Raw genomic sequence first — 25121 nt, forward strand, 5'->3', positions numbered from 1 at the left:
AGATAAAGATCCCAAATATCGCAATGGGGGCAGCAGATTTATTTTGGTCGCTTTTGTGTCCTCAAATAGAAGACACCAAAGCAAATCCCCAACTCTGCAGGGTGGTTTCCTTCTTCGATAACTACAGTGGGTAATAGCAGGTGTATTCTGTTCCCGATCCCCTACCTGCAAGGGTGGTGTTGCCAAGCGAGACGCTAGGAAATAGAAGTTAGTAGTACATGTAGCAAAAGAATGATCTCAAATATTGCAATGGGCGCAGCAGATATACTTTGACCGCTTTTATGTCCCCAAATAGAGGACACTAAAGCAAATCCCCGACTCTGCAGGGGGTTTATACATTAGTCACCTCCTACGATAAATGCAGTAGGCAACAGCAGGCGTCTGATTTTCCCGATCCCCGTCCTGTAGGGGTGCGTTGGATAGATCAAACGGTCCAATTAACAACTTATTTTGTTTTACGTGCGTCCATGTGTCCAATATGAGCATGTTTTTGTGAGGCGTTATGTAGGGACATCTAAAGTATGGTTGATTATTTGTATGCGTTCGTGTGTGTATGTGTGACGCAAACAGGATATATTTGTTTATACCCAGTAATTATCGTGATAGTGCGAATGTAATGCCGACTTTACAGTGCCACCTCACTGAATATCAGGCCAAAGACCATCGTCGATTTCCAGGGGTTACGATCACCTACGCTCTCTACACTGTGGAAAGCGTAGGTGATCGTAACCCCTGGAAATCGAGAATGGCCAAAGACATACAGTAGAAAAATCCACCTAGTCACATTATACTGACAACGAGTGGACTAATTACGCTAAATGCTGAACGTTAAGCAGGGAATGACAACTACATTGAACATTTAAAGCATGTACCTGCCTGGGACATTCCTCACTTGTGCGAACGTTCAACTTTAAAGCCCAAAACAATGTTATACTAGCCCGGCGCTTGAATATAAAAGTTAGCTAGCAGAATAAAGAAATAATAACATCCCAAATATTGCAACGGATGCAGCAGACTTATTTTGGTAGCTTTGGTGTCCCCATGTAGAGGGCACAAAAGGAAACAACCTCCAAACATTTATTGTTAAGATCGACGGAGTACAAATAATCATAAAACAACCGTACAAAAAATGTATTAAATAAACTTGTATAGACGATACATTATAAAACATGTCATATGTTTGTTTGTAATCAGTCCATTTAATCAAAATAGGTTTGTACATGTATGTTAAAGGTGTGTCTTTCTAACTTAAGCAGCTCAAAGTGGTAAAATAAATAAATCTCGGAACTTTCCCCCCGTTAACATAACCTTCCATAGGGTAATATTTTTTTTAATATCTTGGGTAAAATTTGCAGCAGAATCTAACGAGAATGATATATCATTACACATACACATGTTGAACAGCAAAACAAATGTTTATTACTTTTTGATAAATTAATCCTTTCAGAATAAGAACAAGAGTTCCCAGAGGGATCTTGGCGCCCTCAATTGTACCATCTTCATTAATTCTTTGTCAGTTCGATCCTTTCTCTTTTTTCTCTAATCTGTTTTCATCGAGTCATGTTAACAGTAAATTCACCTTGAGGTAACTTTTGATCTAAACTAAATACTGAGAAAGATCTGTTTAGTTCGTCCTTCGGGCATTTTGTTTTTATGATCAGTCTCAAAATATAACATGCACATCGAAGGATCAAGAGGAACCTAAATGTCAAAAATAAAAGAAGGCCGCCGGTCGGCTATTTTGTTTATCTGATCAATTATAAAAGTAAACATGAACAATAAAGAACAGTGGGGAACATGTATATACAATTTGAGAAAGAACCATCCATTACATCCTGTAAATAGCACTAACAAACCTTAACTGTCAAAATCAAAGATTTGTTTATCCGATTAGTCGCATAAGAAATCATGCACAACTACATACCAAGGGGAACCTACATGTCAAATTTTAGATAGATCTCTCCAGTCCTTATTGAGAAATAGAAATACAAACCTTTACTGTCAAAATTCAAGATGGCTGCCTATCAGCCATTTTGTTAATCTGATCAGTCTCAAAAATAAACATGCACAACCAGGGATGAAAGGTAACCTACATATACAATTTGAGAAAGATCCCTTCATTGCTTCCTAAGAAATAGCGATAACAAACTTACACTGTCAAATTCTAAGATGGCTGCCTATCAGCCATTTTGTTAATCTGATCAGCCTCAAAAATAAACATGCACAATCAGGGATGAAGGGGAACCTACATATACAATTTGAGAAAGATCCCTTCATTGCTTCCTAAGAAAGAGCGAAACAAACTTTCACTGTCAAAATCGAAGATGGCTACTTGTCGGCCATTTTGTTTATCTGATCAGTCTCAGAAGGAAATATGCACAACAAGGGTCCAAGGAGAACCTACATATAAAATTTGAAAAAAATCTCTGGTACTTCCTGAGAAATATCGATAACAATAATTGTGTGAGGACGGACCACGGACACAGGGCGATTTGAATAGCCCACCATCATCTCCACCATCATCTGATGGTGGGCTAAAAATAAACAATGCATATTTAAGGGCCGTCTTATAGATACGACCCAATCCCGCACATCCAAATAATCCTTAAGGAAGTGAGTGTCTTCCGTGTTTTTTTTCCAGTAGTGATTAACCATAGCGCAAACAAATAGAAAGCCTCGATGCACCTATGTCCCCGAATGAAGTAATTAAATCCGGCTTCAATTTCTCCTGTTGCAGCTATAAGATTTATAATCACATTTTTTTTACTCTATCGGAAACTTGAAATATATCCAAGAAAAAAAAGGGATTACCTGATCTCAAGGGTTCAAGAAAAGAATATTCGGACAAGACGGCGGCATGATAACATTCGTAACGAAAATAAATAATGACAACTTACTAAGTACTTTGTGAGATTCTCTTTCACTTGGATGACACTCAATAATCTCCGAGAAATAGGTCGGTACAGGTATTTAACATATTCGTGTAATCTCAACCCAGATGTTCGGGATTTCACGAAGAAGGGCATCTCGTGCTAGATATCATGCCAACAAATGGTTATAGCGTCCTCTTGACGAGAAACCACGTATGTTTGATTATATTAATATCTTGCAATTGGCTCTGGGCTGCATCGTCGTCCAGAAATATATAAAGTTAAGAGCTTAGATGGCAACATATTGTTATTAAGAATATCCTGTTACTTTTCTGCATTTATATTGCCATTTACTGGTGTAATAGTACCAACTTCGCGCCATATAATGCATCCTGACATGGTATACAAACGACCTGGCGCAAAACATCATGCCTCCTCCCTCTTTCTGACAAGCATACACTCGGGAATCGTGTCCTTTCATAATCTTAGATTCGTCCTAAAATACATCTTTGATCCAGATATTATCCACAGTCAACCCTCGTTTTTCAAGTCGCCAAGACAAGCGCTTTTTGCGAATTATCTCCGTACTATCATTTTCTTCTTTGCTACTCGTCTGAGGTATCTATGTTTGTGTATATGGAATCGTAAGGTACGTCTTACTATCGGTCTCCGTCTGTGTTTTCATTAAATTTGTGTGAAATTTTACCAAAACTGTACACCTGTTGCCTTTAAATGGTCGCTCCAACTGTCACCACGGACTTTCGACCACTTTTGGGATGTTTTGTGAAGAACCTCGCTGTTCGATACGTGTTTTTCAGACTCCCGGTATATCAAGTGATTCTGACACATATTTTATTGCATGCCCCTCTTTAGTAATTTCCTTACTATTTCTTTACCTCATAGCTCAACTTTTTACTATTTCGAACAAACTAGATGACAACAAAGTGACGAGACGTTTCAAATGGCATTAGTTAAAAATAACGTCTTAAAACACTAACGTCTTTATAGCAAAAAAAATGCCGTGTTGCCAGACCAATTTTTCAAGCTCCTAGGTAGCACAGCAGGTCGGCCAAACTAAACGTCTCTGCTGCAGAGGCACTAATTGGTTGAAGGAGATTGTGGTTAGTATTAAATCCGATAAACGAAAAGGTTAAGTCACATAAACTCCAAATGAGTGAAGGTTAACTCTTCCAGTAAATTTACTTTAAAAGAAAAATTACATAACAACAATGGGTTGTTGAATAGCAATTCAAGTAAAATATGTCCAGAAACCCATTGATGTTATGACCTCATAAATATTGAAAAAATAAATATCATTCCTTATATTTACATTGACGAATCCTTCGAGTGAATCGATACAACTACGAATAAACCAAACAAACAGTGTTTGCTCCTGCTTATACACGGGTTTAACGTTTTTCGCCATAAAAAAAAATTCGCCATATTTCAATATTCAATGGGTATTTGTAGCACATACGTTGATATTTCAAATAGCATAGTTCTTAACATTAGTTTTTTAGATAAACACAAATAAGCAATACTGATATATCGCCAAACACCAGGGCGAGGTGACGGCGGATGGATTTATAGTGATTATACTGAGGTTACTGATGTTGGATGAGGTGATTTGGTATAAGTGACTGATTTAGTACAAATGAGAGAGGATTCGCGTGTGAATACGAACTACAAATGGGCTGTGAATGTGACACAGGGGCCGGCAAAGTCTGACCCGTGTCCCCTTGTGTAACGGCCGACAGCGCGTTTGAAAGAGAGTGCTTTTGTGCGGCCGAGAATAAACTGTTATATGAAGGAATTGACGATTCGTTACGGTGTCCTGTCATGAACCGAATTTATCTTGCTTCAAAATTACAATCATCATTTGTTGAATTGCAGTCGCACGGAGACAGTGGTTTGTGTAATGGCGGTCTGCACTGGCAATGCTGCAAATTTCCGACATGAATCCTCGAAATGTCCGTGCGGCCAGCGGTTTTGAAGTAAGCGGAGTGTTCCTTTGCCTTATTTTCGTAATGATTGAACAGGCTTTCAGCGCCGGGATCGGTCTTTTCAATGAGTATCTTCAGGAGACTGACCGGACACGTACTTGAAACGGGGATGCATACATCCGGTTTCCCGTGGGAGCCTCGCAACCCGTTCATCCGCCCTGATAATGTTTTTGCTGTGTTATGTGTAAGCTGCACAAACTCGCCAGTCTAGTCATTAAGGAAACAGAACGAATCAAGTTTCAACTGATGGTGGAACTCCGTGCCTATCGACAGAGCGTACCATACAGCTTGACGGAGAATTACCGGTTTTTAGCACTTTCATGGTAGGTTGCATTTTTTCGTAAATCAACTGTCTCGATAACTTTCTGTGGGTGTGGGTCTAGATGTTCCAGACTTCATCTGTTTTTTTCAGGAACCCAGTTAGAGTTTTGTTTGCTACCTTAAACCCTTTATCTCGTACAATATCAATATCGCGGCCAATATCATGAATGTGCCTATTTAGAGCCCCTATAATATTTTTCAAAGTGTTTTTGTGATACTCCTCAGCCTGTCGTGCTGGCATGTACTTCGCTCTCTTCTCCAAATTTTTGGGTGAAGTCAATTTTTACCTTGGAATAAAAATAATCCCTATCGTGTATTTTTCCTTGTTGCTAGAGATTGGTTGGCATCTTCAAAGGCTTTCCGCTCCTCCTCTGTAAACTTTTTGGATTCCGCACAGCACATGCACTCGCAAAATCTCTTAAAGTATTGCAAAATCTCATCAAAATTTCAGATTTTGCAATACTTTAAGTAGACTTGACAAGGCTAAATGCCTCGATGTTGGGAACACTTATCTTAATGACAAAGCTGCTACCGAGTTTGTGCGTGCAATAGCTACTCTTACTAGAGCTGAGGTTATCAATAAAATTTCAACAGTCCAAATGCATGAGATTCACTTGTGACGGTCGCACAGATTTCACTGGCGAAGATCTGGAAAACATTTATGTTCGCACAGTGGTGAATGGAAAAGTGGAGGATATCTTCATGTACTAGAGCTGGATATTTATAACTTTCTCATAGGCGTTTTTAAATAACTTTTTCTGGAGCAAGCAGTGAAGAGCAAACTTCTAGGTTTCTGTGCTGACGGGGCATCAAACATGCAATGTAACAAGGGATATATTGTGAAATATACATCAACTTCAAGTTAACATATGATTTTATTTCAAATAAGACATCTGAATATCATATTTTAGTAGAAAACATTAAAAAGCCATTGTGTAACTGCATGTGTATGGTACCGTACTGTAATTTATTTGTCTTATGCCAAGTAACTGTAAGACTTCAACTGCAAAGCAATTAATTTCTATTGTAATCAATAATTTGCAATTTTCCTCCCAGGGACCAAAACAGTACTGGCATCACTACTTCGAAGACAGTAGCCCAACATGATTATAACACATTGCTTAGCCCAGAGCCTAGAACTCGCTTTCAAAGATGCTGTGAAGACACGTTTGTCTACAAATGTCTACGACAGGACCATCACTTTACTACTAGGCTTATTTTACTTTTATCTAAAGAGTCTAAAGCAAAAGAAACATCTCTTTGTAATCTGTGCATCGCTGAATATGAGATCCATTCTGCCAACACACATTGGAGGAACACGGTGGCTTCCCCATATCCACAGAGCTATTAATGCATTCCCGAAAGGGTACAGAACATTCCTATTGCATCAGAATGCATCGCACAACACTCCAAAGGCTGAGATATTTACCAAACTGGCTTGAGATGGCCACTTTATTGTGTTCATTTTACACTTAAAGGTAAATGATGATTCTGATTGATAAAGATATGCATAAATGTAGTATTGATTAGAAATATACATTAATAGAGAATAGGATTCATTATCTTGACTTTTTGTCTTGGTTTTAAATGATGAGCTGTTTTAAATTTGTTTTCATGATCATTTTTGTTTGCTGGTTATCCTTGGAGTCATTATGCGATTATCACTATACCTGCAACGGCAGGAGCTATGCATAGGAGATGCATACAGTCGAGTTGCTGCCACCGGGTCCCAAATGGAGAGGTAAGTATTCGTAGTTGTGCAGTCACACCTTACTTAATTATGCTTTAATTTCCTACCATTGGATATTTTAATTGCCTTATTGATCTTTTTCATCGAATTATAATATGAATGTGTATGGACAATGAGGAAGTTGTCGATGCCCTTGAGAGTGGTGAGTTCCAGGGGGAGAAACTGATCTTCAAGGGGTTAAGCCAAAATCTGTCAAGCTTCCTCCCAAACTCATGAAAAGCATTATCGATGCTATTGATACTCGATTTCCAGCTGGAACAAATGCTGCATCTCTGCAGCTGTTGAATGCCACCTTAGTATCCAGTTTCAGTAGCTGGCCAGAACCAGGATATGAAGACATAGCAGGTTATATTGTGTTCTGGGTTCCAAGTTCTTTTCCAGTTGTTGTTCAATATGATAAATTGGTAAATGTTAACTTATTATTAATATAATGCAATATAATTTCTTAACATAGACACTTCTAAAAACACTGGTTTATTAGACGTAACTATTTTAGTTTGAATAATGAAACAATGAACATGCTAACTAAACAAGTGACACTATAATATAATTGTATTGCATACAAACTTGCAAGTCGTATTGTTAATTTGTATATATGCATGTCTACTTGATAGATTCCCCAAATACTCCTCTTTCAATGGCTCTGGTATAGGTAATGTGACTCTAGCGTAGATATCTCTTCCAGTGACTCTAGTGTAGGCATTTGTGACGCTTCTTTCAATGGTTCCAGTGTAGGTAATGTGACTCTAGAGCAGACATATCTTCCAGTGGCTCTGGTCCAGGTAATGTGACTCTAGAGCAGACATCTCTTCCAGTGGCTCTAGTGTAGGTAATTGTGACTCTAGAGTAGTCATCTCTTCCAGTGGCTCTAGTGCAGGTAATGTGACGCTAGAGCAGACATCTCTTTCAGTGGCTCTAGTGTAGGCATTTGTGACGCTTCTTTTAATGGCTGTAGTGTAGGTAATGTGACTCTAGAGTAGACATCTCCTCCAGTGGCTCTAGTGCAGGCATTTGTGACGCTTCTTTTAATGGCTCTAGTGTAGGTAATGTGACTCTAGAGCAGACATCTCTTCCAGTGGCTCTAGTGCAGGTAATGTGACTCTAGAGTAGTCATTTCTTCCAAAGGCTCTAGTACAGGTAATGTGACTCTAGAGTAGAGATCTCTTCTAGTGGCTCTAGTGTAGACATTTGTGACTCTAACGTAGACATCTCTTCCAGTATAATTCCCTGCAGGTAGGGCGTAAGAATTGTATCTGCTGCCCCCATTGCCTGATCGTAAGAGGCGACTAAATTTGGGATCTCATCTTTTCTCTTATTACTCAACAACTTTCTTTTTCCTAATGGGTACCTTGACAATGCCTAACTGTTTGCGTTTAGTTGAGCGTTCGGGGCCCTGCAGGTAGGGCATAAGAATATGCCTGCTGCCCCAATTTATGATCGTAAGAGGCGACTAAATTTGGGATCTTATCTTTTCTCTTCTTTCTAAACAACATACTTCTTCCTTATGTCTCTCTTGGCAATGCCTCACTTTTGACTTTTAGTTGAGCGTTTGCTCCCGAGGGAAGGCTTTGGGTTCTTTCCCCTGGCCGAGACATACCAGAGTCTGGAAAAATGGTAGTTTCTACTCTTGCTTAACGCTCAGCAATTTAGGAGTCGGACGACTTGTTCGCCCGTTGTCAGTATAATGTGACCGGGTGGGGTGTCCTGCTGGGTATTTGCGGCAGTATGTTTCAGTGAGGTAGCACTATAAAGTCGGCATCAGGTCTGCGCTATCACAAGGAGACAAGCACGAACATATCGCAGACTCCCAAAACACACATGCATCCACTACACGCATGCATCTTGTACACAGGGGCGGCCGTCCTTAAATGACCATAGCTGCTGATAGGACGTTAAAACAATAATTAACCAAACCAAACTTGTACTGACCTTGACGATAACAGTGGTGATTTTGAATTTAATGGAAAATATCGATCCCGATTGCATTGTTTGTGCTGTCTTAGCGAAAATGTAAGAAAATAACTACATACACATGTTTGTTGCAGACATACTAGTATAATTGCCAGTTGTTACTGGATTGAATACTGTCTTTTGGTGCTTTTTTCAGTGGCTTTGTTCCGCGGTATTGCAAGTAGGCAAATACACCCACATACCGCCTCCAGCTCACTTACGCAGCACCCATGCATTACATGTGTGTAGACGCCTCATTGAAATGACCACATCTGCAAATAAACGCTCAACTCATTAAACCCAAATCAATGTAAATGATGTGAAATGTATCATACACCATACTTCGTATTCGTAAGTTACCAGTTTTATACCAATAATTCTAACGAACATCGAATCTAATTCATCATTGTACACATAGTAATAATAACATGCATGATTATACTGAGCTGAACCAAGTCTAAACACACACGACGGGAGATAACTCTTACTGATATATTACTCAATGAAACTGTCAACCATTATTCGTGACATGAATACCAAATCACACATATTATGTTGAAACATACTGAATGTTACCGATTATCAAATTACATACTGGTTTTTTTCCTGGTGTATCAACAGTTTGTAAGAAGCATGTATGCACTCGTTCACCCATTGTCAGTATCATGTGCTCGGGTGAAATGTTGCGCTTGGTGCCTTCTGTAAATTATTTCAGTGATGAAGCACTATGATGTTGGCATTAGACCCGAGCTATCGAGAGGAGGCAAAAACATCAACATGCCCTGTCTCCTGTATATACATGTTTAAATCTGCTCTTAATATGAAGTTAAACCCTATACAACAAACCTGTCTGCCTAATTTAGTTTGCATGCCAGTGATTCATTTACCTAGTTTTACATTTGATAAAAAGTGCTTTGTTTTCCGAAAAAGTAGATAAAATGAGGAACTTCTTCACGATTTTCATTATGTCACAAGCATTGGACGAGCGAGTGTTGTTCCGCCCTAGGTAACCCTTGGTTATTTTGTGTTGAGCATTTGCCTACACAAGGACAGTTATAGGATATATAGGAAGGTATACTGATGGAAAAATGCTTCATTGAATGCTTCATTGTTCGTGGAATTGATAAATTATCGATAAGGTATTCATATGCTTAATCCTTGGTTAGTTTGATCAATGGTTAGTGTATGGCAAGCTCTAGCATCGAGATATGTTGTTTGTAGTGTTGACGAGTTCCGTTATTGGGTCAAGTGTGTAGAAAGGATATGACTGGACACATCATGCTGGCGAAGGTGGAAGACATATACACCTCGTCCTCAATTGTAGATGTGCTGCTAGCGTGACATACGACACATACACACAATACAGTGGCTATACGATTACAAGTATACGTTTCTCCGTGGGTCGGTGTGTTTCGGACTATCAATTTTCACGTTTTGATGTGTTTAGCTGGGTTACATGGTATGTATTGACATGGACGTATTTGGATTTTGTCATTGATTATTGGTATTTTATTTGCTATTTCAATTTTTATCTTAATTGGTGCCATTTAATCATTAAAAAATGGCTGTATTTAAAGAATAACCTGATTTGGACAATTATTTGAAATAAACATAATCTTTCAAATATTTAAAATTAAAATATTCAATGTGCGAATTGATTTTGATTAATTTCTTAATTTAAATTACTTAATGTAAAAAATAACCCATTCAACATCAACTATAACCTAATTAACATTAACTATGATGTCGTTATCACGTCTTGTTAAACTTTAATGCGCCTGAGAATGACAACTTACTGTTAAAACCAGATATATATATATAGCAATTGAGAGACTAGTATCATGTTTATGCATTTGTTGAACATATTGAAGTTCTGGGAGTGTTTTAACCATTTTTACTCGACCATTCAGCAGCTTAATTCTACCATAACTTATGAGTCTGATTTGAGCCATACCAGCAATAGGCATCGTCATATTTGTTAAGCTCTTTCAAGGACTTTAAATATACCTCCGCCGTTTATGAATGCTAATAACTTTAACATTATAGAGAGTTATATATAACAGTTCATAAACAACTACAAGTGTCGCCGAGCCGTTACAAATAATAGGTTGGTAGAAAAGCACAGACGTTTAAATAATAGCAGGTCGATTTGATGACGTCAATGTCCTTAAAGTGGAAGACACAGTAGCACTCTAAAGTCGGCATCAGATCGATGCTATTGCATAAGCCAAATAGACCAACATACTGCCTTTATCAGACAAATAAACGCATATTACACACGTCCTTAAATGACCTTATACGACGCCTGACCAAATAAAACAAAGGACCAACACAGAATAACTATTATGCTACAAAGACCCTCCTAATCCCGTTAGTCTCCTGATACAACATTGCAGTTACAGTAGGCCGTGTCTCTCCCAAAACATGAACAGTTCATTGTTGTTTTATGTGACTGTATGTAACTTACGCGGGCAGGTGTATTGAAAAAAAAACATTGCTCTTAACCAATTCTTAGTGTTTCTTTATAATAATATTTTCTATTTTGTTTTGGTATTATACAGTGCATGTGTCAGTATGGTTCATAACATTACAAATTGTGGGAAATTGAATGTGTGTCAGTAAGGACAAGTAAGCCTTCCGTCAAAAGTATGTGACCGGATGGGGTTTCCCACATTGTTGGGGTGTCCAACACTGTTCTGTTTAGATACGACTTTCCAAATAAGGTGGCGCTTTACGCAAGCCAATCTTGGTACAACCTAACGTCACTTTAACGCTTGCTCTCAGCAATATTTCAACGCTATGCGAGGCGGAGGAGAAATGACACTTATCTCGTTGCATTATATGTATTTTTCAAATTCATTTATCCTGTAAGTGTGTATGAGGCAAGTAATAGAGCCATTGTTTATATACAAACCAGACTACAATAGAGACGTCGGCTGTACAGTCATATTGGGTAAAATACCTAGCAAGTGTTCTCTACCGTAAAGGAAGCTGTATGGGATGAGCCGTTCAATCTATTACTAAGGGATTGTTAATACCGCACACTGCGTCATACCTTCCACTTGCTTTGTCATGAACTTGGAAAGGATTGGCCCTAGGTCACACAAAACACATACAAACATTGCCTTAATTTTGTGTTAATCATAGCCAGGGAACACTACTTTTGAAGTGAACGATAGGAACAACACTCACTATTCAATAACAAGTAAAACATGTTAAAACAATTAAAAGGGGCACATTTCATTAATCATCAATAGATATATTTAGTAAAAAAAAAATATACAAGCAAGATGACAGATATCATTTTCTCTCACAAAGTAAAGATCTTGCTCAAATTTTAAATGTTGTAAGTTTAATTTTCAGTTTCAAGTTGCTCTAGCTAGACTTACTGTGGCTGCCAGAAATTAAAAAAAATGTGCTTTGATCTATATCTTGCACACTAATATTGTAGTAAATTTGTTGAAATCAACTCAACAGATCCCTCTAAACTGTAGTGTAAAGTTTTGATCATAAATTATTAAAACATGATTTCAGTATTAGCAACTATAAATCAAACATACAAAGATAACAATGACCTTAATGAAAACAATCATTGAAAGTCGACACTGATGGATAATGGGTGGCTCTCATATATCATATACTATCTATCTCGTTTCCTGTATTTCGCTCTCCAATCCTGTCTTTATAATGTTTCTGATATTTCTGAATGTTTTTGTAGCTATAATACATTAGCTGATATTTCTTTACAGGTATCTAAAGATAAAATGGAATCTAAGATGAGCGACGCTCCATTGAAGTCGAGTTTAATTATGGTTATTTTCATCATTCAGTTTGGTAAGACTGTTTAACATTCACTTGCTATTATTTCTTTTAATACGAACATCCAAAAACACATATACCTGAACAAAGTATCCATTTTATATGTAAGAGTTACATGTAACCACCTTGGGCAGTCGGTACACATATTTTTGTTTTTATTTTGATTTCGAATAGGGAAAGAATATGTATGTTTTTATCTTAATTTCGAATAGGGAAAGAATATGTATGTTTTTATTTCAATTTCGATTAGGGAAAGAATATGTATGTTTTTATTTTAATTTCGAATAGGGAAGGAATATGTATGCTTTTTATTTTAATTTCGAATAGGGAAAGAATATGTATGTTTTTATTTTAATTTCGAATAGGGAAAGTATATGTATGTAAGCAAAATTTTAGTCAAAATCATCATTAGGTCTACGTTATTGCTTAAGAATTTTACAAAAAAGTATATCCTTCATTTCATAAAACGAACCTTTACATAAAATATTCGTGAGAGAAATGATAAATCTGTTGCACAACAACCACTACTTCTGCCTGATTTTAAACTGATGATGCCAGTTTCAACAACATATTGTTCCCGTTGTGGAACCCAAAATTCAAATAAGAGAAGATCATAATAGTGGAGACCCATGCTTAGTTGCTTCGGCGAGAGGATAGGCCTTTTCCTCATTATTTGACGAGAACATGACTGTACTTCACATATATTTTGAATGGGCCGATTTTTCGACAGATTCAGGACAAACAATTTGACAGGCCTAAAACAATGCTCTTACACTTAATTTTCCAAACATATAAAGAAATGATAGTAAAATTGGTCTGTACATTGTACCTAAAATCCTAAATTTAAAACAAAATTGTTGTAGTTCTCATTATGCTGTGTAGTAATGCACTGCAATAAGGGCAAGTAAGCTGATGCTATGGTGCGGGTCTGTCGTCCGTCGTCGTCTATCAACTTTTCTTCTTAGTGACTTCCTAAGAATTGGCAGGCATATATTCATGATATGTCATGAATGCTTACCAACAAAGTTTAAGAACGGTCACAGGGGTCAAATGTGTCAAACACTTCAAACGACTTCTCTAGAAGAACCAAAAAGTAAATAATCATAATATTTAGCTAGTTAATTTAGCTTCCATGGATAGAGCCCGATAAAGTTTGAGAATCAAAATGACCTCAACCTTCTTTCAAGGTCACTGGGGTCAAATATGTCAAACGTTTCAAACAACTTCTTCTGAAGAACTGAAAACAGAATATTAATATTTGCTTCTAGCTTCTTGGGGTGGAGCTCAACAATTTTTGGGAGTGAAAATCACCTTGACCTTTTTTCAAGGTCATATGGGTAAAATACATCCAAGACTATAACAACTCTGAAAAAGTGAAAGGGGTATTATCTTAATATTTGGCTGGTATTATCTTAATATTTGGCTGGTATTATCTTAATATTTGGCTGGTATTATCTTAATATTTGGCTGGTATTATCTTAATATTTGGCTGGTATTATCTTAATATTTGGCTGGTATTATCTTAATAATTGACTGGTATTATCTTAATATTTGGCTGGTATTATCTTAATATTTGTCTGGTAATATCTGTGGATGTAGGTTGACAAATTTGCGAATGAAATGACGTTGACCTTCTGTCAAGGTCCCATGGGTTAACTATGGTAAACACATCAAACAAATTCTTCTGAAAATAGCAAGCCTAGAGTAATGATATTTGGCGGTAGAAACCTGAAAAAGTTTGATAACAAAATTGACGTTGACCTACTTCTAAATGTGTCCAAAACTTTATATGACTTCTTCTGAATAAATTAAAAGCATGGACTTATATAAATAATGATTGGTAGCTTCATAGGATTGAGCACGACAAACTTTGCAAATGAAAATAACCTCGATCTACTTTTAAGGTCACAGGGGTCAACTTCAGTTGATTAACTGAAAGCAATAGAATCTTCATAATTCGCTGGTAGCTTCTTGGGGTGGAGCCTAACAATGTTTGCAAGTGAAAATGACATTGATCTTATTTCCAGGTCCCAGAGAACAAATATGTCAAACACTTCACACAACATAATCTGAATAACCGAAAAACATAGAATAATAAAATATTTGGCCGGTACATGTAGCTTAAACAGATGGAGCCAGGCAAAGTTTGCGATTGAAATATTTGTAGTACAGTATAATATTTAATGAGAATATTTTGGTATGACTGCTTAAATATCCAAGTGAGCGATACGGCCCCGTGTTAACGTTTTACAGTTTTGTTTTATTTTGTTGCATTAAGTTTTACACTGTGTCCGTTGTTATTATTGTTGTCAGGCCTACTTTGATGACTTTATCGTTGCCATTTTCCTCCTATCCTCTTTTTCTTTTCCTAACGCCAAAAATGGCAATGGAGGGGACGTAATGACTCGTCAGAATAATGTGACTTAAGTGGGATTCATCAACTGACCGTATCCGGTGCATCTTTCCCAGTGGTTGGATTTAATGACATTGTTCTCAGTTTCAAAAACGTTTTATACATTTTCTTATTAACAGTTTGCGGGCAACGACCAGTGGCAGTAGACACATGGCTTATGAGCAATAGGGACCGTTACGTTTTATCATATACTGTATCACTACTACGGAGCCCTCATGTGTCATGGTGGTGGAAATCCACAGCACAGGACAGTAGCTTCGTACAACTAAAACACACGGGTATGGATAACTTTTGTGAATCTTTGACTCGACGTGCGACCGCACAGACTGATGGGAACAGGCTGTACGACGTCAGTTTAGAAATTTCAAATATTAATAGCAGCGTCTTCGGGGAATACAAAGTCAAAATAGACGGAAACAAGAACTTGACACAATCTTTCATCATCAACGAAATGCCAGAAAAGACATTGGATGGTATATATTGTTTAATAAGAATAAGAAGTGTGCATGCCGTCGCTCTATAACGTTGCTTTTTTTCTAGCGAAATGAAATCATAGTGAAACAAATGCATTTTTATGAAATTGATATTACTACCGATGGAAACAAATACAGAATCTAGTGTTTATTGAAATTACAAATAATTTAATTCAATAGAGACAGTCTCGTGCAACCGTCCTTAAATGACCATAGCTGTGATAGGACGTAAAACAATCCTAAACCAAACCAAACTCGTGCGACCAACTGCGATCTCTTTTTGTTCGTCGTAGTGAGATTCACTCTGGAACTCGAACAAACCATTAAACCAATTCTAATATAATTTTCATAACAAAACGCTTAAGGTCAAGACAAACCGAAATTGTCTTATTTCCAGATATCTGAGTGGCGGGGCCAATAGGGTTACAATTGGCCATATTCATCTTCTTCGATTTGGACTGGATAGAATCATATACTCTGAAAGGTATCAAAGTGCTTTGTCAAAAACGTGAATTTCATTTTGGCCAGGTCAGCACATTCCTCTTGTGGAGGTGTAAAGTTAACTATTGTTTACCAAAAACTCGTTCGGTTATCTTTGAAATTGGTACAATTTTACATGCTTCAATGTGTCGTGTAGACCGCCCAATATCCGGACGGGTGCCGTACGGCAATCGTAAGGTAGCCGCCCGATGTCCTTAAACTGTGCGGTGTCCGTGGGATATTCGGCCGGCGCCCGCCCGATATCCGGACGGGCATCGGCCGATGCTTCCGGCGGCCGGACGGCACACATACAGGCATCTACAGGACGTGCATCTATGTGTGTAGTGTATGCATTCTTCTTGCGTTTGTGTATACAGGAGACAGGGTATGTTGGTGGTCGTGTTAACTTGTGTGCTTCCCTATATATACACGCCATAAAAATGCGAAATATCGTGTCATACACGGCTACCGTTCGACAGCCCGGCCATCGTCAGATAGCCCTGCGGTATCCTTTCGACAGTTGAAACGGGCTCCCTACGTCATCTTGCAGATGTCCAATCGAGTTAATTCTGCAAATTGTTTGCGAAGGCCGTGCGGTGTAATATATTGTATGACCATACTCGCCAAATCCAAGACATCGGAAAATAGGCTCCGGCGACCGGGACGCCGGGAAGCCGGCCAATTCCTACTTCCCTGCCGGTGGCCGGCGCAAATGTTACCGAAGCATAAGGGAAATGAACGTTTTAAGTATATATCTAAATCAGTAGGGAATAAGTAATTACTTGTACTCCACGGTGGCCTCATGGCCAGAGAAAAAATTACGGTAAAAAAAAAATGAAAAAATTGCAGTTCTGGATATCCTGTTTTTAATGATATGCTAAATTCGAGTATCACCGTGGACTGAGATGAAAAGGTGCTGTTGTCAAATTTGTAAATTTCATTCACCCCAGGGTCACCCATTTTCCTGGTACATATCGGAAAGTTTATACTGGGAAATAACACTTAGTCATAGGTTACTAATTCGCGAATATGATGCCGACTTTATAGTGATACATCACCGAGATATCATACCGAAGGAATTCGGTACAGTATCCCGCTCGGAAAGCTGGTATACTAAAAAACTGACTGTTACAGCGATGTGTTAAGCCCTGTGCTTTTTCTTGTGAATTACCTTAAATGAAAAATAAATTGCAGAAGCATGGATCCGGGCTTACAGATTGCATACACACGTAATTAATATATGATATACAACATGTAAACGTCATGCTAGCTGTTTGATTTCATAGAAAATGTTACCAGATGTAAACGTTGTTTCTATTATATCTAAAAACTGACATCGTGCATGTACATGTTTGAAACCGCCATAAATGAAGTGCTGTAGGTGTAAAAAAAAGAGCGTTTTTATATCATATTTGCATGTGGTTTTACAGGCCTTAGTGAAATACCGGCTGCTTCTGGTGGAGGTATGATCATGCTGATTATGTTATCTACTAACCCACACATAACGTCTACGTACTTCTGATTGTAGCTACAATGCTATGACAAAGTGATTGTATGATTACGACATGCAGTATCACATAATCTTGCATGACTTCACATTTTATATATATTTTCTTTTGTCTATATATTTGAAATTATTAGCTTACAGATGAATAGCTACTTACTTTTATATACTAAATCACTAAGAATTTTCAAGGTAACAAATGTCAATTTGTTTGTGTTTTTTTTTTTATTAACCTGACTTCTCTGATAATCAGCCTGTAGCATGCTGCGGTAGAGGGTCCTCAATTTTGTTCAAATTTCTTGTATTCACTTTGACATTTGCACGAGTATTAAATGTTTATATATTCCTAAAAAATAAAAAATAAACATGAGGTATACACTACAGGTTATTAGATTTAGCCTGTCTATCGTTAGCTTGTTTACTGTCATTTTTTTAAAATACATACGACGTTGAGTCACTTTTGAGATCCCACGTGGGATATGAATATATTTTTTAACCAGATTGGATAACAAGATGTCAAAATGAGCATTTTGTATAAATACCATTGCAAATAATAAAATTTGTAACTTTTTGATATCAAAAATAATATTAAACAGATGATGTGCACATCCGTGAATAATTGAAAAATCTTAATCGATAGGATTCAGTTATAAGTTTTAAGTGTTTGTATACACTTGTACAATTTACTGTTCGAAAACAATGTTTGTATATGAAAAATGGACTTTTTTTACCTTGTACATAATCGTTTATCATATGAGCGATACTCCTCACTTGTAAACTGCTGTATATTTGGAAATGAACTATGTAATGGGTATATACTTATAATCAAATGTATTCAAATTATCAATGCATTCTATTTCAAAGAGAACAAGTTCGAGCTTTCTAAAAGTCAAGTCTACATAGCAGTGAGCGTGGGATGTGGTATACTGTTGGTCGTGGCACTAATCTCATTTGCATTGGTGGTCAGGATAAAGATGAAAAAATCAGGTGTGTACATGCAATATTACAGCTAGGGTAATAATTTAAAGTTTGCACTATAAACGGGACTGGTATTTGTTGTTCGGAAATACTTTTTTTTTTTAATTAAAATGTAGTGATTAAAGGAAAAGGCGATCAACGTATGTCTTATATGTTTATAACAAATAATATTATTTTAATATAAAAGTTGTCATGTAGTGTTCAAGTGTTGTAACATGTCAAAAAAAAATAAGTTTAAAGATCTGAAGTAGGCCTTTTTCAAATGTCAGCGATATTATGAGCTACTAAAGAGCAAATAACACATGCTTATTTATGAAAAAACCCACAAACTATTTGACTGCTTATTAGGCATCTGAATTGTGAATTATTAAGACATGATATTGAATTGTTTGATACTTTTTTCTCTTTCTTTCGTTTCCTCGTGTGAAATATTAATTCTGCCCTATTGAATATTTTTTGTTTTGTGCAATGACAAAGTACTAATGGTTTGATTATATTACAGGTCGATCAACAACAAGTGGGTGAGTTATTACTTTATTCTATTTACTTATATAAATATAGAAAAATGGATAATCTTCACAAAATGAGAAATTCAATATCGTAAATCTATATTATTGCTACACTGTATTTCCTTTTACTGACTTTGTGTCATCTTTTTATAGCTGAATGGTGTTTTTAGATATTGTATTTTAACCGTTTCTTTAGTTAACCGTAGCGATTTCAACATAGGATTAAAAGAACACACTGGCTATATTGAACATTGACGATAAAAAAAAAAAATTATGCTTATGGCTTAAAATATACACGTAATGAAATAGATATCATAACATTCAGTACATAGGTCTTGACCTCGATACAAATGTGTAACGTTTTGTTCAAACAATGACATGATAAATTTATACAGAAACGGACTATACACACAAGTGGTTTCTTAATAGAGGAAATGATTCAAAATGCGCAGTACTTGAATTCACGCCTTTATACAATGAAGTGTTTAGTTGCAACGAAATTAACATTCACGATACTCTTTACTGAAAGATAAAGCATAGTGTAGGCTACTATGATGGCTGGTGAAAATACTCCAAAATAGTCGATTCCTTATCTATATTGTTATTCAAACGAAATATTTCACAGAAGAAATACTCTAGTCTATAGGTATGTCTATTGACATGTCAGCATTCACTGGAGATTTTTGAGCTGCTGAAAGCACAATGTAAAGTTAGCTTTGTAATCTCAAACCGTTATCACATAATTAGGACAAAGTTGCCTTTTGTGTGGCATCTCGCTTCAACATTTTGGTATTCTGAACATGTTCCTTGCAATTTTTATCGTTTTTTCTTATTCACTGGTAAGGCAACTTTGTCCTAATTATGTGATTTTGTTTAGGGTTTCAACACCTTGCTAAAATCATGCTTATTGGACCGAGGTTTTGTAGCCAGGTCGAGAGTCATACACCTTCCCCAACGGTCTGATATTCAGTATGCTGATTTATTTGTCACCAGGGGGAGCGTTGATATATTCCCCCAGCTAACTTGAAACATTATTCCTAAACAATCTAAAATAAAATTGGATTTATTTTACGCTTAACATGTTTAAACATATTTCAGTATGCCATTATTTAGGGACATACAGGTGGATGACAACAGTGGAGCAGTTTCTATATCGTCGCATCACTATACTGACGTCCATTCTACCACCAGATATGAGGGTTTAGGTGAAAAACAAGATACCCACGAATATCTAACGACACGTAATACTACGGGTAGGTTTAAACTTGGAATTTAATGTACCAAAATATAGTTTAAAATCTAACAATCTATGTGAAAAGTGATATAACTAATAAATAATCATGTTGGTTAACGAGATTTAATGGTTCCGGTAAAGCTGTTGTCATTCCAGCTTTCAATGAGAACATGAACGATACGTGCTGTATCTACTGTTTGTTTTGTTGTCATGTGACTCGCAAAGTTAGACTAAGTCATGTATACAGATTAGGTTAGCTAGTATACTGTTATATACACCAAATGATTATAACAAGTGTGTGGGTCTATAAATACATGTGTTTCTCATGAATTGTAGTCAAGAAACAACTGAAGACACCAAATGCAAATGCTGCATCTACTGCAACACTTTGTCTTGTCTTTGTTTTTGGTAGTATCCCAGCATCCTTCTTCATTTCATTGTCAATACGTGGCCGGCTGATGTATCATGTTACTATGTACTGCGACAATTCATTGGGGTGATATTGTAAAGTAGCCTAGAATGAATACCTGTTTCAGCCAAACTACCCAAGGGTATGTTCTTTCAGGACATTGCTACATATGTGTGTGTGAACAGTTTAAGAATGGAGTTACTTTGACCTTTAGTATCACTGATGGCCAAAAGGGTCACGTGGTACATAAAAAATGATCAATTTAAATGACCTTCTGCTAGTGCTTCCTTACTACGTATTTCTCGCGGTTATTTGAGTGGTCAAACTTTAAGGAACACCATCTTTATATGGCTTTAGCTGTTGTGATAATGAGATACCATCAGCACAAAATCATGATTATCTAACCTTAAATTATGTGGACCATTCGGTTTGCAATAGGAAAACCTATCTTGTTTGATAATATGAACATACAGCAATCACGTTTTAGTCTGGTTATAATAATACATTGACATTTAACTTCATCGAATGAACTATAGATGGATGAAACATGATTCCACAGTAAGGGTATGGTAGTAACAATACTTGTACAACTATAATACTAGTTGATATGTTTTGTGTGCTGTGCTATGCTTTTGTATGTGGTTACGAAGTACTAACTTACAAACCTGTATATTTTCACAGAAAACAGAGGAGCATACAATGATCCAGCCAATCACAATTCAGTAAAACCGCCAAAGCAAAAAACTGGCTCGTTTGGTAAGGCAATGAATTCAGTATATGTATTATATGTAGACGAATGTAGACGACACGTGAATAATGATCTGTGTGTTCATAAAGTCAAATGAATTTAATTAGCGGTCAGGTGACCAATTGTTTTGTTTGATTCGAAGCCAAATCTGTTGCCTGAGGCATAAGGCCAATACCAGCAGTTTTGCTGAAGGTAATACAATACATGTGTTGTCCGAAACCTTTTTTTGAGAGGGTCATAGTGTTACTTCGTTGGACCTATCTTAAGACCCGACATTTCTGCAAAACAGGCATGTCCGCATTGACTTTAGTTGTGTAAATTGAAAAGAAAGGATATTTCGGTCAACTTAAATTCTCACAATGACAAATATCAAAGAGATTATTTGTCATAATATGAAAATGTCACTTTTGGTTTTGATCAATCAAAGCGGTTCTTCCTAACTCTATGCAAAAATCCACAGACATAAAGCGACGGAAGAAAAAGTGTTGTTTTTGTACATCTTTGCTATGAGTAATCTGTAAGCAAATCTGTCAAGATATTACAAGAACGAGAACATTAAATATCACCATTAAAGTTAGTTTACGGACAATAATATAATATGTATAGATTATACATTTACTTCCCTGATAGGAGGATAAATTATTTCTCAGAAGTGGCAATGAATGACAAAATTACTATTATTAAGTCAAATGATCAATCATGGAAAGCTGTTCGGTCATCCGAATTACGTTTTTCCGCCACGCCGGTGTTGTTAGATGAATGTTGAGAATTGTGTTATGTTATTAGTAGCAATGACAACGTGAACTTCCATTACAGCCAATACAATGTACGGGGATCCCAATCTCATCATCACATCAGGTATAAGTCCTGCGAGTTTGCTGAAACCAGTTCCGAAATTTACGTATAAAAAGAAACAAAATAAAGGTAAGTAAAATTATTTTTCATGACAGTCTTTGAAAAACCCTCTCTGGACATAAAAACACCCTTCTTTCTGATTGGTCTCCGTTTGGACAGTTATCTTTCAGATTAGTTTCTTTTGTTGGTGTGTATTAGCAATGATATAGTATATACTGTTGTAATTATTTGGATTATTCTTAGCTAAAGACCTTGTACAGTGTCGAGGAGTTGTTATACTCCACTGCATGTCAAAGCTAAGACACTTGTACCCCACTGCATGTTGATAAATAACTAAAATTTATCCCTTCTACTTTAGCGAGACGTTTTTCTGACTCCACATCAGATCGAGAGGACACCGTTACGTATGAAAATGTCGCAAAAGGCGGAAACAGCTATGAAAACTGCAACAATTGTAAGTTTAAAAATAATTTGAAAGTCACAATAAGCGAAACAACATGCATTTGTTAACTACGTCTACCTATAGGACAAACAATGTTGAACAATTTTTCATGTCTATTATAAAGAGATTTGTTTCTTCATTTTTTTCTTATATTTTTCCTAAATTTCTTACAACAAAAACAAGACACTTCCGAGGTGTGAACAAAATAATTTGTGATAGAGCTAGAACATGATATTAACAAAGGAACAATTTACACATAGACCCTTACATAAGTGAAAACTTATGTTCACAAAGATGTGTTCATGCTCAAACTTAGATTTTCAGAACGAACTCGAATCAGTAAAAAATGCACATACACTGCATGCATGGCCTTCATACATAAATGCAACACGACACACACAGCTGCTACGATTTCTCACCGGGTTGAGAAACCTAACGTAACAGTGAATATATACGCACACGCCTATTAACAGTACACATTAAACAAACAAGAAGATGATAACGAGGTTGACCTAGGCAGCCGGTGTTGTGTGTAACAGATACCGACTCGTGTAGGGTGAAACATAATTCCGGTGTGAGCAAAGTTTCCGGTTTAAGTAGTACAATGATAAAAGTAACGTTTCATGGAAAATATTGGAATACTTTCGTAGAGAGCCCTAGGCCAAATTCCTGCGTCACCAACGACATCAGCAGTGTAGATCTGGTCAAATCCAGATAATCTGTCGTCTAAGATAGAAAAATCGGAAAAGTGACAACGACACCACAAGATAAACTTAAAAAGCAAAATCAAACTTCGGCATGGTATTTCAGTGATATAGCACTATATAGTTGGTATCAGATCCGTGTTATCACAAGGAGGCAAGCACACCAGCATACCATGCCTCATGGATTTACACACGGAAACACGCATACACTACACACATGGAGGCACTTCCTTAAAAAACCTTAGCTGTTCATAGGACGTTAAACAAAATTAAACCGAACCAAACCAAACCAAAACACATCTCGTATGAACATAATAAAAATACGTTCTGTTTATACTGAAAACCTACAAATTAAAACTGATTATGATTGTGGACAGTGAGTCCTTGTCTTGTTGATATGCCTGTCATTTTATTGACTTTATATATAATGAATGAACTGGTGATAACTTACTGTATATGTTCTTGTACTGTATTCTTATGGACTTACTTGACTTTCTTGTATCAAGGGGCCGTTAAGATTTCACAAGCAACAAAATATTTAATTAGGATTATAAACAAGGCAAACTGATATGAAAGATGTGTTAAATGGAATGGTATGATGTTACCTTAATACATCATGCTAAGTGCATCAACTGAACTGTGCATAAATGGAAATAAACGAACTGCACGGATAACTTATTATTATTTTTTATATAATGATTGTCTAGACGTGTTGCTGTATTATTAATTTTTAATGTTTCAGTAAAACGGACAAAGTCTATACAGTAAGGACAGATGGATGACATTAACCTGTTGTACCCGGATATTTCTTTACCGAGTATTCCGAATAGTCTTGTTGTATTTGCGTAATGTGTTTTTGTTTCTTGCCTTATGATATTTGAGTTATAATATATATTTTTTCTTATGGTTTGTTTCAAGTCAGATCCTCTAACCTTTAAGAAAGTAGGGTTTTAAAAAAAAAGAAAGATTGAAATTCAAATATAATGAAGTTCTTATATGTTGTTTATTTATTTATTTATTATAGAATTATCGAGAATAAATACACAATGTTACCGAACAAAGAATGTACTGATAATGCTTCGATAATGGTCCATATGTTCAACAATGTAATTTTACAAAACTACTATATTTATGTAAATAAATATTTCTTACTCAGTTTTGTCTGTTTGTTTTGGATAATACTGCATCATTCTTTCCATATTGATGTGTTTTTTTACACCTCAAAATGCTTTTAAATCTGGGTATACTATTCAAATATTACACATTTGCCAATCCAGCCTATTCACTTGTTTTCAATCCAAATGACAAAACTCTATTTCAAAATAAACCAAACTGTAATCCAACCTTTTTCGAACTTATATTGCTCACTTATCCGTTCAAAGCTTGACTATAGTTCCATTATATATTGATTAGCTCGAAAATCGTACTTGCAGATGCTTGATCCAATTCATAACTAGGGGCTTCGTCTGGCTTTAGGTTTCTTTTCGTACATCACCAGCATCAAGCCTCTGCGTTGAAGCAAATGAACCACCTATAAGCGAAAGAAGGAAATTATTATTATTATAGTTTACTTATCTGTTAAAAGCAAACCAAGAAAACCCAGCTTTCCAGTCAGTGTTTTATCCAAAGTATAGTCACCGTTTCAAACGCAATAATAAA

The 25121-nt window shown here is 36.5% G+C and overlaps 1 protein-coding gene across 5 annotated transcripts; it reads left to right on the forward strand.

Moving 5' to 3' along the window:
• The first annotated feature begins 10189 nt into the window (after positions 1-10189).
• LOC110446113 lies at positions 10190-24611 on the forward strand. Of its 5 annotated transcripts, none has more exons than XM_021491091.1 (11): positions 10190-10353; positions 12644-12728; positions 15246-15599; positions 17510-17542; positions 18448-18570; positions 19064-19082; positions 20169-20323; positions 21395-21469; positions 22278-22385; positions 22675-22770; positions 24205-24611. In XM_021491091.1, exons 1-11 carry the CDS (start codon positions 10351-10353, stop codon positions 24228-24230), a joined length of 1077 nt encoding a protein of 358 aa, XP_021346766.1. In that variant the 5' UTR covers positions 10190-10350; the 3' UTR covers positions 24231-24611. The 5 variants fall into 5 exon arrangements, with proteins under 5 accessions (XP_021346766.1, XP_021346767.1, XP_021346769.1 ...); XM_021491092.1 differs by having other exon boundaries at positions 20184-20323; XM_021491094.1 differs by having other exon boundaries at positions 15246-15404.
• Positions 24612-25121: the final 510 nt, after the last annotated feature.

This window comes from Mizuhopecten yessoensis, unplaced genomic scaffold, assembly GCF_002113885.1.
Source record: "Mizuhopecten yessoensis strain PY_sf001 unplaced genomic scaffold, ASM211388v2 scaffold2553, whole genome shotgun sequence".
NCBI classification, from domain to species: Eukaryota; Metazoa; Mollusca; class Bivalvia; order Pectinida; family Pectinidae; genus Mizuhopecten; species Mizuhopecten yessoensis.

What these genes read in the sequence shown, in the direction of transcription:
- LOC110446113 (XM_021491091.1), top strand. An exon ending in ACCGGCTGCTTCTGGTGGAG is followed by an intron (nt 17,543 to 18,447) that starts GTATGATCATGC and finishes TCTATTTCAAAG; the next exon opens with AGAACAAGTTCGAGCTTTCT. An exon ending in AACGACACGTAATACTACGG is followed by an intron (nt 20,324 to 21,394) that starts GTAGGTTTAAAC and finishes ATATTTTCACAG; the next exon opens with AAAACAGAGGAGCATACAAT.